This window comes from Rhincodon typus, chromosome 6 (assembly GCF_021869965.1).
Source record: "Rhincodon typus isolate 14 chromosome 6, sRhiTyp1.1, whole genome shotgun sequence".
Taxonomy (NCBI): Eukaryota; Metazoa; Chordata; class Chondrichthyes; order Orectolobiformes; family Rhincodontidae; genus Rhincodon; species Rhincodon typus.
In genome coordinates this window covers 32630947-32647828 of record NC_063337.1, presented here as the reverse complement: position 1 = coordinate 32647828, position 16882 = coordinate 32630947, and the positions used below count along the sequence as shown (strand labels likewise).

Below are 16882 nucleotides of genomic sequence, written 5' to 3'. Positions count from 1 at the left end.
ATCCCAAAACCAGCCCAGCTCGTCCCCGCCTCCCTAACCTGTTCTTCGTCCCATCAATCACCTCCTTCCACCTCAAGCTGCACCCCCATCTCCTACCTACTAACCTCATCCCACCCCCTTGACCTGTCCGTCCTCCCTGGACTGACCTATCCCCTCCCTAACTCCCCACCTACACTCACCTTTACTGGCTCCATCCCCGCCTCTTCGACCTGTCTGTTTCCTCTCCACCTATCTTCTCCTCTATCCATCTTCTATCCGCCTCCCCCTCTCTCCCTATTTATTTAAGAACCCCCTTCCCCTCCCCCATTTCTGATGAAGGGTCTAGGCCCGAAACATCAGCCTTTTTGCTCCTATGATGCTGCTTGGCCTGCTGTGTTCATCCAGCTCTGCACCTTGTTGTCTCGGATTCTCCAGCATCTGCAGTTCCTACTATCTCTATCACAAGAACATAAGAACGAGGAGCAGGAGTAGGCCATCCGGCCCCTCGAGCCTGCCCCGCCATTTAATAAGATCATGGCTGATCTTTTTGAGACTTAGCTCCACTTACCCGCCCACTCACCATAACTCTTAATTCCTTTACTGTTCAAAAATTTATCTAGCCTTGCCTTAAAAATATTCAGCAAGGTACATTCAACCGCTTCACTGGGCAGGAAATTCCACAGATTCACAACCCTTTGGGTGAAAAAGTTCCTCCTGACCTCAGTCCTACATCTGCTTCCCTTTATTTTGAGACTATGCCCCCTAGTCCTAGTTTCACCTGCTAGTGGAAACAACCTCCCTGCCTCCACCTTATCTATTCCCTTCATAATCTTATATGTTTCTATAAGATCTCCCCTCATTCTTCTGAATTCCAATGAGTGTAATCCCAGTCTACTCAGTCTTTCCTCAGAATCCAACCCTCTCAACTCTGGAATCAACCGAGTGAATCTCCTCTGGACCCCTCCAGTGCTAGTATATCTCCTCTCAAGTATGGAGACCAAAACTGCACACAGTACTCCAGGTGTGGCCTCACCAGGACCCTATACAGCTGCAGCATAGCCTCCCTGTTTTTAAACTCCATCCCTCTAGCAATGGCAGACAAAATTCCATTTGCCTTTTTAATTACCTGCTGCACCTGCAATCCTACTTTTAGCGATTCATGCACAAGGACACCCAAGTCTCTCTGCACAGCAGCGTGCTGCAATTTTTTACCATTTAAAACATAGTCCATTTTGCTGTTATTCCTACCAGAATGGATGACCTCACACTTATCAACATTGTACTCCATCTGCCAGACCTTTGCCCACTCACTTCGACTATCTATATGCCTCTGCAGACTTTCAGTGTCTTCTGCACACTTTGCTCTACCACTCACCTTAGTGTCATCTGCAAATTTTGACACACCACACTTAGTCCCCAACTCCAAATCATCTATGTAAATTGTAAACACTTGCGGTCCCAATACTGATCCCTGAGGCACACCACTAGCCACTGACCGCCAACCAGAAAAACACCCATTTACCCCTACTCTTTGCTTTCTACTAGTCAACCAATAAACAAGTCCCATTTGCTTACATTTGGCCCATATCCCTCTTAACCTTTCCTATTCATGTACCTGTCCAAATGTCTTTTACAAGTTGTAACTGTATCTGCATCCACCACTTTCTCTGGCAGTTCATTCCATACATTCTCTTCATGCCCTTTCCAAGCTCATCTTATCAAGAGAGCCACTTTCTGTTCTTTCAATTCTATTTTGTCAATTGTTAACCTCCCAATTTCCTTTTCAGGACCCCATGTCAGCCGTTAATGGTTGTCTCTCTTCCAATTTTGTCCCCCTCTCCTTTACATCTGCCAACATTACCCTGTTGCAGCATTTTCTGTTTCATTTCAGATTTTCAGAAGCGTTGCCTATAAAATGTATGAAAAAAAAGCACTATACCAAAAATATTAAAGGATATGTGGCAAAAATAGGAATATAGCATTAGGTTAGAGATCATCCTTAGTTATGTCGAGTGGCAGATCAGATTTGAGGGGCTGAATGGCCTACCTTTTTGTATACAGGGGAACATCAGTACCTGGAAGATAGCTGATTGGTGCTATCCTGCCTTAGAAATACAATTGCCATTCCTTCACTATCACTAGGTCAAAATCCTGGAACGCCTGACCTAACAGCACTGTAGGAGCATTGTTGCCACACATTAGAACTTAAGATGTATAAATAGGAGCAGGAGTAATCCAATGGCTCTTTGAACCTGATCATTTACCTTTACAACATTCTTCCCCAGTTTCTCTATGTCCACATTTATCATGAATATACTTAATGATTGAGCTTCCACAGCCTTGTGGGATAGAGAACTCCAAAGATTCACCTGTCTTGGAGTCAAGGAATTCCTCTTCACATTCATCTCAAAGGGCATCCTGCTTATTCTGAGACTGAATTCCCAGTTATAGAATCACCAGACTCTCTTTCAGTCAAATCTTTTTACTCTTTTCATTCTTAAACCATTTAAAATGGTGCCAGACTGTGATGACAGTTGAAGCTTTTTACTGTATTTTACTGTATCATTCACTGTCAAATGCAAGTGACAAAAATTCCTATCCACAAATCACTTTTGTAAATTTCACTGATATTATCTCTCCTTCTTTGAATTGTTGAAGGAACAGGCTCTGCTTCTTCAATCTTCTTTTATAAGATAAACCTGCCATCCCAGGGACTAGCCTACTGAATGTATGTTGCACTCCCTTTATGGCAAGTGCATCCTTCCTTTGATAAGGAGTCCAAATATGTTCACCATCCACCAAAGGATCGTTTCATCAGAGCACTACACAATTGCATCATTCCTCACGTACTCAAATCCCTTGCAATGAGGACCAACATATTATTTACTGCCTTAATCACTTGCTGCACCTGCATGCTAGCTCTTAGTGACTCATGAACAAAAACACACAGAACGCTTTGGACATCAACATATCTGAATCTCTTACCATTTAATAAATGTTCTGCCTGTGGAAAGCGGATAACTACACTTACAATATATTCCAACTGTGACGTTTTTGTCTTTCACATCACGTCCAGATCCCCTCAATTCCTACTTCAACCTCCTCATAACTCATACTTATGTCTAGTTTTGCTTAATTAGCAATTTTGGAAATCCTATATTTGGTTCCCATGTTTAAATCATTTACATAAATTGTAAGATCTGCAGTTCAATCGCTAAGCCTTTGCAATAAGCTTAAGCCTTTAGTTCCTTTTCTCTGTTCTCTATTAATCAAGTTTCAATCTATATCAGTATATTACTCCCATGTGGTCTAATTTTGCTTATGAACTTCCCATGTGGGATCTTACAAAAAGCCTTCTTAAAATCCAATTTCATGGCACTGACTGTAGTCCTTTATGACATCAGTAACATCCTCAAAAAATTCAAACAGGTTCAGTGTGGGTTCAGCGTGGGACTAGGTGTCAGCGAGGTGGGCCCAGCGGTGAAGAGATGGCGATTCCTACATTGGTGCGCCCAGTGCAGACAACAATAAGTCTATGGAGGACGGATGGCACCACAAGTGTCGTTGACGAGAACCCAGGAATTATAGTAGAGGCAGCGGAATGAGGATAGACTCTCTTTCAGTGAAATCTTTTTACTCTTTTTATTCTTAAACTATTCAAAATGGCGCCGGACTATGGTGACAGTTGAAGCTTTTCACTGTATTTTACTGTATAATTCACTGTAAAATGCAAGCGAGAATAAATCACTCAAATTTCTCTTCATATCAAACACGATTTCCCTTGTGTTGGTTCCGCCCATGCTGAAGGATATCAATATTTTCAAAGTGTCCAGCAAACACACATTTATAAGACACTCTAACATTTTCCCTATTGGTGATGTCAAGTTAACAGAACACAAATGGAACGTTGGCCTTTATTTCAAATGGTGTGGAGTATAGGAAAGTTTTGCAAAAGCTCTATAAGACACTAGTCAGACTACAGCTGGAATACTGCAAACAGTTTTGTGCCCCTTATTTCAGGGAAAATATACTGGCAAAGGAGGAAATTCAGAAGAAGGTTCATTAGATTGATACCAGTATGGAGGGACTGCCATATGAGGATAGGCTGAGTAGATTGGGCTTATATAATATGGAAAATAGAAGATTAAAATTTAAAATTTACAAGATTCTCAGGGATTGGAAAGGTTAGATGTGGAAAGGTTGTTTGTGGTAGAGTCTAGGACCACAGGGCATAATCTAAGAATAAGGCACTACACATTTAAGACAGGGAGGTGGAAGAAATCTTTCTCTTAGAGGGTTGTGAATTTGTAGAATTCTTTACCACAGAGGGCTGCAGAGGTTGGGTCATTAGTGTATTCAAGGCTGCCATAGACAGATTTGTAATTAGCAAGTAAATTGAGAGTTATAGGGGAAAAGGCAGGAAAATGGATTTGAGGATTATCAGATCAGCCATGATCTCGTTGAATGGCGGAGCAGACTTGATGGGTTAAATGGCCTATTTCTGCTCCTACATCTTATAATCTTTTGTGGTTCATCTGGTCCAGGGGATTGATCAACCTTCAATCCAATAATTTTTGAGTTCTATCTCTTTATTAATACCAATTTATTTTAGATCATAGAATCCCTACAGTGTGGAAAGAGGCCCTTCGGCCCAACAAGTCCACACCAAACCTCAGAGCATCCCACCCAGACCCATCCCCCATAACCCACCTAACCTACACATCCCTGAACACTACAGGCAATTTAGCATGGCCAATCCACCTAACCTGGACATCTTTGGACTTTGGGAGGAAACCGGAGCATCTGGAGGAAACCCTTGCAGATACAGGGAGAATGTGCAAACTCCACACAGACAGTCACCCAAGGGTGGAATCGAACCTGGGTCCCTGGTGCTGTGAGGCAGCAGTGCTAACCACCGAGCCATTGTACCTCTTCATTTTCACAAGACCCTTGTTGGGGCTGGGGGTGTGTGGTTTCTGTACCTTTTCTGTGACAACAGACACAAACAAGTTGTTTCACTTCTCTTCCATTTCCTTATTCATTATAAATTTTCCTGTTTTCACCTATAATGACTCATCTTTGTCCTTCCAAATCGTTTCCTTTTTATATACCTAAAGCAGTTTTTGCAGTCTTCCATATGTTATATTCTAGCTTACGTTCATATTCTCTTTACCCTTTCTTTATAAGTTTCTTGATCATCCTTTGCTGGGTTCTAAATTGTAGCCAATCCTCAGGCTTACCAATTCTGTGACAAATTTATAAGCTACAACCTTGGATCTACTCTAACTTCTATTTCTAGTCACAGTAGAAATGTAACTACATTTCTCCTCACATGTTAGGATTTCATGTCTTGGGGAAAACGTATTTTTTTTTTGTAAACCTAAAATACTTCTTTAAATTTTAGCCATAGCCTACCTTTTAATGTATTTTCCCAATCAACCATAGTCAACTTGCCCCTCATATATTCATAGTTTGCTTTGCTCAGATTTAGAATCCTAGTTTCCTAAAGAACAATATCATTTTCAAATTTAAGGGTCACTAGTTCATAATGGCTCCTTTACAGCAAAGTTGATAAGCCCTTTCTTATCATATAACGCTCTATCTAAAAAACCTTGATCCCTAATTAGCTCTTTAACATACTGCTGAGAAGCCCATCTGTAAATACTGCAAGAATTCCTTTTTCACAGCATTAGAATTAATTAGGTTTAACCTGTTTATATGTACATTGATGCTGCACTTTATTACTGTATTCCCTATGTTGCATGCAGCTTTAATTTTCTTACTAATATATGCACAAGAATACCATTCCAGTTTCATGGTCTATAAACAACCCATGTAAATTTATATTACTCCATATTGTTTCTTACCACCACAGAAACTGATTGATGGATCAAGATGTCCAATCTAAAATTCGCTCACTACGTACCAACCTCCTCCTTTATTAACAATACCACCCCACCATTTTTACCCCTCTGCAGATTGTTCCTAAATGACAAACATCCTGGAATATCCAGTTCCCACTTTGAGTCACCTTGTAAAGACATCTCCAAAATGGCACTTAAATCATACATATTTACTTCCATTTGCACCCTCAGATCATTTACTTCATTGTGGATGTTGCATGTATTCCAATGAAGTTCTCTTAGCTTTGACTTTTTAAACTTTATTCTACATTCTACACCTATTTGATGCTGAACTTCATTTTATCTGTCTTCCTATTTCACTTACTACTTTTCTACAGCTGGTTTTGCTTTGTTCCAAATTGAACTCCCTCTCAGGTTCCCAATCCCAGTCTAGTTTAAACTTACCCGAACAGCAATAGCAAATCTCGCTGCAAAGGCATTACTCCTGGTCCTGTTAAGATCCATCTCATCTTGCTTGTATGAGTCCCCCAGGTTAGAATGCCTCAGAGCTGGCCTGAAAGCCTCAGAAATCTGATAGCCTCTTTCCTGCTTTAATTGTCCTGCCGCATAGAATACCTACAACCTAGAAGGAGATCATTCAGCCCATCGAGTCTGCACCGACCTTTGAAGACCATCCAACCTAGACCCAGCCCCTCACCCCCATCCCCATAACCCCACATTTACCATGGCTAATCCACCTAACCTATATATCTCTGGACACTACAGTGCAATTTAGCATGACCAATCCACCTTACCTGCACATCTTCGGACTGTGGGAGGAAACTGGAGCACCTGGCAGAAACCCACTAACATAGGGAGAACATGCAAACTCCACACAGACAGTCGCCCAAGGCTGCAATTGAACCCAAGTTCCTGGTGCAGTGAGGCAGCAGTGCTAACCACTGAGCCACTCTGCCACCCTAATGTTCGATCACTCAATCCTCCTATTCCTATTCCTGTTCCTATGCTTACTAGTATGTGGCACCGGGCATATATTACTACTCTAAAGGTCCAGGTTTTTAAACTTTTTTTCTTAACTCCCTAAAATCCGCTTTCAGGAGCTCACCCCCTTTCTATGTATGTCATTGATGCCAATGTGGACCATGATCTCTGGCTTGTTCATCTTCCCTCCTCTCCACCACCCCATCTGGGAGGCAATAGACTGCAGCTTAACAATATCTTAACAGTAAATTCAGATGAGCAGTAATGCTGGCCTTTTTAGTAAAGCCACATCATGTGAATGAAGAAAAAAGATTTGCAATTGCTGCTATGAACAACTTTTTGAGTTGGTTAGAAATATAAAGTAAATGCCTGCTAGTTCAATTTCTATTCAGATGAATTGGAACTCCAAATGGCTCTTAAGAGTGAGGTCTGATATGTGTCATATATATATTAGGTCTTATATTGTTCTATCCCAAAAGAGTTCAAGTATTGATTATCAGAAGGTAACATCCATATATTGCAGCCAGGCAATGATTATTTCCAAAATGCATCCAACCAAATGTTGGATAATTATATATTTTCTGAGTTGGAACCTTATAGCACCTATACATGCATACACATTTACTTTCCATACAGTAACTTTAAAATTTTGTAACTGTAATTGGAAAAACCCTGTCCTGTTCCAGGAGCAATAAAAATGCATGAAAATCATATTATAATTAAATGTTGCTTTTGTTTGGGCTCAAACAAGGAAAGCTGGAGAAATTCTTTTCCGTTCTGAATGGAGTTAAAAATGGAGCAGCCAGAAAACTCTCTCAAAGCCAGCACATAAGCTGAAGATCTGACTGAAAATCTAAAAACAAAAATCACTGCCTAGATATTTAACTGAAACTATAACTATTTAAAACGTTATGTTAAACTGAGTGGAGTTTGCGCTTAGCAAAGTGCGAATGGAAAAACCAATTTCAGCCTCAGCACTCTTCCCCCCCTGCTCAATGTGTCTTAAATTGTACCTCAAGGCCGAGTAATTATTCATTTTCTCCTCAAAATGATTGTATGAGGCTACAGGCAGAACTTTTCTGAGAAATCATACCACCAGTCGGCCCCCCACACACACAGTGGGTGGATATTCGGAAAAAAAAAACTTTGATGTGTCATGCATGATCTTCTGAGAAATGATCTGTGCCATGCAAAGCCCTGCTTTTGATTCAGTTCTCGAAAAAGTTTAACTTATTCCTTCCCTACATGAAGGCCCAAATAGGATGATCTGTGAGCCATCCATTGCTGCGAGATCACTTTCATTAATAACTTGCTGCTTTAAATAACTACTTTATAGCCAGGTGAGAACACTATGCTTAATTCCAGATCATACAGATGAAAATATAATTAATGTTGCTGTGCCTCCCTACACCACATGAACTAGTAAACCTCTGTTTGTGCAAAGTCAGATGTAGCACAAAGCCTTGTTCAACACAAAAGTGATAGGAAGCTGCACTGCTCAGCATCAGGTGCACATTGGGAAAATATTCCAAATTGTTAGGAGTGCTAACACTGAAATTAGCATAACACATTGAATTCAAATGGATTACAAGACTCTTTATTTAAATTAAGTAATAAACAGCTTAATAAAGTGGCAAAAACAGCAGATATACATCAAAGCTCTCTTTATCATTGGACAATAATTATGCCAAATCTTTACACAAAGGGGAGATTAAGCACATTAAAAAACAGAAAGCCAGCAAAATTCATTTTTGACATTTTCTTCAAATGTGTCTTAAATCCTTCCACAAAATGTTCTATTAACTAGTGGACTTAATTCCTTTGTAGTCTTGAAAATAGACACACTACATCTGCAATAGATGATTTGTTTGGGATTTAATAATATTATGAAGCAGAACCAGAAAAACACCTCTGCTCTGCTTTTCTAGCAACGGTTCTTGAATAAACCAACAATTTCTAACAACAAATGTCTCTATGATTTAGTTCAAGATATTTTGTCATAATCCTCAAAGGGTTACTTTCTGCTTTCTTCATCATTCATTCAGGGAGTATCATTAAAAATGACTTTGTACAGATGCTTCATTACTTTTGTATGTTGCTCTTTCTTTATTCTAAGTCAACTGACAGGTCAGAGAATTAGCAGAAATAATGTAGATTAAATTTCAGCATTTATAGATAAGCATATGTCCATAATTAAACTGGTTAAATACATAGGGCAGGGGTTTTTGCTACTGGGGTGCGTAGCTAAAGTCAGGACATTTCCTGGCTCACCAGACCGGCCGGTTTAAAAGGGCCCTGATACACTAATTTTGCCCTGGGGGGCCAGATGTCGAATGGAGTCGGGCCTGCCGACTGCAGAGCATCGGCGGCCAAGGTGGTAGTTGTGTGCCGAGCTGAGCTGGTTAGAAGGTTCACCTTGGTTTCTGGGACCACTTCCATTGTACTAGAAGATTTTAGGCCATCTACCCCTCATGATCCCACCCATGGCCTCTTATATTTCCATTCCGACTTCTGCCCAACCTTGAGCCCTTATGGTCTCCGTGACAACTCAATTCTAATGCATGCCTCCAAGCCTCTATTATTGGCTCTTTAATGATCTGTCTGATTGACACTGTATAGGGTTGTATGGACAACATTAGCTTTTTAAGGAAAGAGATTTGCAAACAGATGATTTTTTTTTGTCCCAGCAGTTCCACACTTGCCATTGATATTATATCACTCTGATTACATAAATATTGCAGATACTGTTTAAATAAGGATGGAACGGGTACAAGCTCATTTTGAGTTAGAAAGGATGCTATTGGGAGCCATGCTATTGTCTGGAGGGCAAGCGTGGGTATTGTGTTGAAATGGATACAGCACTGAAAGGCATGAGTTAGACCTTCTGAATTTACCTTCCAAAATGTTCTCAAAACCAGACTACGGTTCATGGCTCTTCTGAGGGACCATGAATCACAAGGCACAGGGAAGCCTGCACAACTCCATTAAAATTGCAGAGGACTTCCTACCCTTACAATGGAGTCAGCCAGGTCAGGATTGCAGCATGAGGGCTCATGACCCACACCAATGAAAAGCGGGGGCAATGAAAATGAAGGCAGGAATTCTAGAATTGGGTCCCAGGCACGTTTTTAAATCGCTTCGGAGTTGTTCCATCTCTGCATAACTCTGGGCCACAGTAACAAATTTCTAAACAAGGCACTATATGTTTCTTGCATCAACAATAAAACACTGTGTCATTGAAAATGAAAAGATACACAAAAATCAAAAACTTCATAAATGTTAAACCATGATTAACTCTACATAAAGAGATTCACATTAATCTTTGACTATTTAAATACATGCCTCCTGAAAATACCATAAGTGCAAACAGAAAGTGCTTATCATAGGCAGTTTGCCAACAGCTTCCAAGTGTGAAACATTGTCTATTTGAAATCCCAGTCAAACACGTTTGTGTGCAATTCTTACCATTAATCTGTTGTATAGACTTTTCCAACCAGTGGGCAAAAATGAGTTCAAAGGTAAAAGGTGGGGAGCAGCTTTGAGAAAAGAAGAACCAGCCTCTAAACAGATTTAAATACACTTTGTATTACAGAATCTTTAAAGGATGCTCAATGGAAGTCTCTGAATAAAATGATACTCGAAGTCAATTCCATTTTTGATAATTTAATGCAATGAAAAAGCCTATTTAGGTAAACAAAATAACTAAGCTTTTAAAATGCTGACTGCCCTGAGGATTTTATTTATAGTTAACACTGTTTCATTTCTTTTTATTTTGTGTTTGGTATATATGCATTTATAAAAATATTCATTTCAATTTGTAGCTAGCCACAATTATAAGGTATGAGAAATTACTATAATGAAATATATATTAAACATGTTGACATTTTTATTAAATAAATGTAAGTAAACCCAAAGCCTGCACTTAACCCATATTGTTAATAGTACTTAACAATGTAAATAAATGAAAAGTCAAACAAATCTACTTACTGTGCTTTTGAACTACTTTGGGCACAAGGTTGCCATCCCCATAGAATTCTAGGAATAGGGATGCCATAGGCAGTGCATGACAGAGTCTGTTTGCTGCCCAATGGGAAGAGATCAAAGTTCTGATTGGACACTGCCTTTTCACATATATGTGGTTTTACTGCAAAAACAAATTAATTAGAAAACTAAAAGCCAAATAAAAAAATGAAATTAAAAAAAAGACACAATTCATCTCATTACACACTAAGGCCTTATTCACATATTCAAAGGCTAACTGAAGACAGTACCATCCTTGCAGTGTGATATATTCATGCTTCTCCTGTTTGTCTTATCACAATTCAGTTTTATGTATGAGAGAAAAATAGAACTTTTCACAGTTATCTGTGAAGATGCAATCTCAAGAAAAAAAATGCTGCCCTACAAAAAGTGTTTGAACAATCCTCAGAAGAGATATTACAGCATTAAGACAAATGAATGGTTGAACGAACAACAAGTATGTGATCTATGTCCCAAATAGTTCAGCTTTTGTAGTGAATTGTCCACTCTTGGTGAAGATTGGATCTCCTCAACCAACGATTTTGCAAGTTCTCCATTCATAATAAAAATGTTTATCTTCTGATTTTAGCATTGTCACAAGTTTGTTAAGATTGTTAAATTGCTGGAAGGAAAGCAAAAGTATGTGATGCATACTTTTAGACAGTGTTCAGGCTCCGGCCATAGTGGTTGCTGGATTCAGTTCTGCACTTCTGTGGTACCCACTTGAGCAGCTGAACATGTTTTCTTTTTTTTTGTTTCAAAGCAGAATCTCACAGTTTTAGCAAAGTTACAAATAGCAAGGTCCTGCTGCTATGTTGCAGGTGTCTGTACAGCAGACTGCACTCACATGCCCCTGCTGAACCTGAATAAACTTTTACGGTTGATTTTTCTGTTTTGTTTGTCCTTTTTCCTCAAGGAATGATGGGCATCGCCATGGATCTTCTTTGCTTTCTCTGGGCAGGATTTATTGTCTACATTGCTTCTCTTCCTGTACTTGTTGATAATGAAGTTCACAGACGACTTTGGTATCCCAGTCCTTCTGGATATTTCGTGGGCAGACTTTTTACACAAGTGATAGTCAATAATGATAGCTTTTTGAAACTCTGAGAGTTGCTTCAGTTTTTCCATTCTGGGTAAAGCTGAGGCACCTAGGATGCAAGAATGTGTTTTTTTTTAGCGTCCACAGTTGCTCTAGAACATTCCCTAACATGGCATTATGTCACTGGCTGCTAACTATAAAGGGATTGTCCAAATACATTTTGTAGGGCAGTATATAACATTACAGTTAAAACATGCAATATTATACTAAGATTTAAATTCAAAATATTGTTTTTAATACATGACTGTGGTAAACTGGTATTTACCAAGAAGTTTGCTAATATCTGAAAAGATTTAAGAACTTTGTGATCCTGATCTCTCTAAGAATTCTGCTTATATGTGTTTCTGTTACTATTTTGAATTTTGCCTGGCTAGAGTATTAACCTCATACAGTGAAACCTGTCAACAGCAACCATCCATGCTTTCCTAAGCAACTCTATGTTCATAGCTTGTCTTCTCATACAGTTAAGAAACTGCCCCTCTGATACAATATACTCAACCATCGCCTGTCCCTTTGTCAACAAATGGGTATTATGTCACACTTCTTCTCTGATCCATTTTTTTCCATGCCCTTCAGTTACTTTTATTCTATAATCCACATCAAAAGACTAGTATCATTGGGAACTTGAATGCACGTTTTTGAAAGGATATATAGTCAGCACTATCTGCCAAGTTGGATTCCCATGGTGTTCACTGGTTTGAAAACCAGTGATGAAGCTTCAAATACATGGTGACAATTACATCTCGTGCCATCACTACAAATGGTTTTTGACAATGAAAGTAAATGGACATTTTACTGCTCCCAAAGTTTTGTAATCATTTTATTGACAGGCAGTCATTGCTCATAGATGGTTGCTGATGCTGATTTCACTGTATGAAGCAATGTTATCAGCTGGTCTACACTGATTTGTCTTTTATATGCAGTAAGTTTCAAAGATGCTAGTATTGACATGCTAAATCTGAATTTCTTAAAAAAAAACAATTCTATATGCTGCGGATCACTTAAAGCAACTAACCACATGTCCCACCAATTTTTACAAAATACCATTCTTAACTTTAACTTTCTTTTTTAAAACCCCTTGTATTTGTTGTTTATTTATGATTATGACAGGTGTTGTGAAATTCCACTCCACACTCAGAACACGTACAATACAAGTGTAGACTGGAGAATCATGCCCCTGTTTCAGAAGATCCTGAATTTTCCAGCAACTAGATTTAGTCACTGGAAAATCAGGAGTTCTACAGATTGAGCATGGATGTCAGCACACCTACTTCTCTGGTGTGTTGTCTCATTAAATGAGAAGTATTGCCAGAAGTAGATGCTTACAAAATTTTTCATACTAAACTATAATGAAATAAGTATAATTAATTCATATAATTACTAATTAACAGTGAAACAACTGCAGCATCACCGCGCAACTTAGATTCTCTCTAGAAAATGTGAGAGTAGGAATTAAATAAAGATTACTATGGTCCCATTTTGGTGCGATATTCAAGGAGTTATGGCACCATGGAATCATACTTTATAAAAATCACTGCCTCCTTAACAAGGACCCAGGAAATGGGGTCCATCAAATGATCAATTCCAAAGCCATTTGCAAAATTGCTTTAATTGACCAGATGGTGATTAACCTGGTATTGGAATTGGGTGTATTGATCCTGATGGTGGCTGGCACATTGTATGTTCCTTATATGGGTTCTTCCAGGATGCGGAAAGAAAATGTCCTTCATCCAGCAGTGACACTTGGATAGACAGAATCCGGAAGATAGCACTGGCATCTAGCACAAAAGAATGGGTGTGTATACATCTAGAGTTCAATGGTTATCATGCTTGGATACTGAATCTCAACATCTCTGCCCATTTCAGCACTAATTAGTACGATGGTTCTATCTATACAACTAGCAAAAGCCTACCAGTATGCCATATGAGAAAAACAGAAATTACCTGCATAAATTTCTCAGTAGCTTTGTTTGGACACATATTTTGGACACCGTGCTGGAGCCCCAAGGCAGGACTTCTGCACAATCCAGTTTCAACCTTGGAATCCTCTGCACTATCCCTGAGCTTGCCTGGCCTAAATTGAAAGGAATATCCCCACTTCTGGGTCAGGAGATGTCCACAGTCTGCTCTCCTAGCCTAGCAGTGGAAGTTCAGGGTTCCAGTGGGGGGCTAACCACCACCTTCACAAAGGCCAAGGAAGTTTTTTTTTTTAAATTCAAATACCTGGGTTAATTTAACTTTCTATTTTATTGAGGTAATTATTGAGGTGACTAAAAGGTTTTTCTTCATGTTTGTATCACCTGCAAAATCTTCACCTGGTAAAAACAGTGAAATTCCAATAGCCATCTCCTCGCATGCACAGATCGCCCATTAGACGAACCTCACATTTGCTTTCCCTGTGAATTTATAATGCTTGCTTTTGTTATGTATTCCATCCAATGTTGGCTTTACCTTATTTCTATAATTGCCTGAACCCAATCTCAGAGATTGGACTGTTTGGAATTATTCTTTCCTATATAGTTAACAGTGATTTCTTGCATATGAGCACATCTGATCCTCTAGCCACAATAATTGGAGGAATGTTGGATCAGGAAATTGGCAGCCCTCATAAGGAGTCCATCAATTTTGTGTCTATGTCAATTTTTAGATGGCGTATTGAACAGACTCCCTTGCAGGAAGACATTCCTCTTCACCTCTAAATTAGCTCAAGTGAACCTAGAATATTCGTAGCAATTTGTTTACAGGTATTATGCTGGTACTTTAGTGACACCATCTACTGCAAGGGCAGGAAGTTTATAGTTATAGTGTCTTAAATGTGAAAGAGAGCATAACACAAAAACTGACAGCTCTATAAAGGTATATGATACAATGTACCAGCCTCCAGCACTGCCAGTAAATTTGCAACTTATCCAAAGGAAGTAAGGGGCAGATTTTTTTTTCAATTAATATACGTGTACAGCTTAAGTTTTGAGATTAAGCAGAATTTTGCATCAACTTCAGATATTTTGAGATTGCTGTGAAGCCAAATCAATGCAACACATTGAAAAATATCTGGTTTAAACTGATGCTTTAACTATTTTCATTTCTGAAACCAATGAAATAACACTCTGTATCAATTTTATCCAAAGTGTAGAATTTTTAATGAGATGGATTCTGGAGGTCTTTGTTCAGAATGAGAATGCAGAAATTTACGGCCTTCATTTACTCACCATTTACATTAAGAGAGAATGTGATGTTCTTGTAAAGGTTCCATTGTTTGAGCTCCAGTATAATACTATAACTGCCAGTGTCTTCTTCTGAAATATCTCTTATAGTCAGTACATAGCCAGTGATCTTATAGCGAGTAGATCTTTCAGCAATAGGTTGCCCATTCTTTAACCTGTTGACAGAATGAGATTTCATTACACTACACTGAGTAGCATTGAGGCAACTATGTAAGTCTGTAAAGTATGTTCAGTGGTAAAACAAAAGCATTTTCCACTGATCTCGAAGGAAGCTGCCTGAAAAGTTCTAGCAATGGCTGCAGCATGAACTCCCTTTACTGATACGAATCTGTTGCCAAGCCAAAGTTCCAGATGTCTACCAACAGTGATATCATCAATATAACACTTAGACGCATTGAAGATTTCTCAAAGACAATGAATCAGGAAGTATAGAATCTCAGACATTTCTTCACACAATAATATGATTTTATAGACAGCAAAATAAAGATTGGAATCAACATCATCTCAGGGGCATCAGGGTTGAACAAAAAATGGGGGCTGTGCTCGTGATGCTCAAATCGCACTAAAGGATAGAAGTTGAAATTAAGGAAATGCTAAAATAATACAGAAATGTTAAGAGATTTTTAAAAAATACAAACTATATATACCTCAAGGAATGACTACCACACTGAAGGAAGCCACTTGGCTTGTCATGTTTATGCTGGTTCCCTAAAACAGCAACTAAGCCATTCCCATTCTACCACCTTTTTCCAATAGCCCCACAATTTTTTTTTCTATGTTCAGATAATTATCAAAATCCTCTTTGAAAGCCATGATGGAATCTGTTTCCACTGCACTCTCAGACAATATCAATCTTATGCTAACCACTCATTACACGAAGAAGATTTGATCTTATATTGCTTTTGGATCTTTTGCCACTAACTTGAAATCAGTGCCCTCTGTTTCTGGACTCTTCCACCAATTTGAACAGTTCCTCCCATTCTACAACACCCATCTCCTCTGGGCGGTCCTCCAATGGTGTGAGAAAACTGTTTTCCTCATTTTTAATTATTGAGCCACCACAAATTTGCAGTGCACTCAGGGGCAATGGGCATCAATTTGTTAGTTAAAGAACTTAACTGATATAAGTAGGGGGAAAGGGAGAAGTGAGCGTAGAAGGAGAATAACAATTAATGTAAGGCAAAGCAGCAGGTTAGCAGGTGACGAGGAAGCTTCAACTCCATTGAAAATTAGGAAAAAAGTTAAAGGGAAGGAGAACTCAAGAACTGTTAGTAATGGAGGTAATAGGACCAAAAAGAAGGTGCAAAAACTGGCGTAAGGGCACTTTATCTGAATGCTCGGAGCATTCGAAACAAGGTGGATGAGTTGACGGTGCAAATCATGGCAAATGGGTACGATTTAGTGGCCATTACAGAGACATGGTTACTGAAAGGTCATGACTGGGAGTTAAATATCCAGGGGTATCAAACTGTTCGGAAGCACAGACAGGAAGATAAGGGAGGTGGTGTTGCTCTGATTTTTAAGGATGATATCAGGGCAGTAGTGAGAGATGATATAGGTTCTACTGAACAAAATGTTGAATCCATTTGGGTGGAAATTAGGAATAGCAGGGAGAAGAAGTCACTGATAGGTGTGGTCTATAGGTCACCAAATAATGACATCGTGGTGGGGCAGGCAATAAACATAGAAATAGCTAATGCTTGTAAAAATGGTAC

General features: G+C 39.1%; 1 protein-coding gene across 1 annotated transcript in view; it reads right to left on the bottom strand.

Annotated features, from left to right (window-relative positions):
* Nucleotides 1–16882, bottom strand: part of flt1 (fms related receptor tyrosine kinase 1) — a 157869-nt gene that overhangs the window by 98082 nt on the left and 42905 nt on the right. The window contains exons 9-10 of the mRNA XM_048597647.1: nt 15153–15322; nt 10812–10968 (exon numbers count right to left, since the gene is read on the bottom strand). Of these exons, the coding sequence (XP_048453604.1) occupies nt 10812–10968; nt 15153–15322 (327 nt within the window). The remainder of the gene's footprint in view (nt 1–10811; nt 10969–15152; nt 15323–16882) is intronic.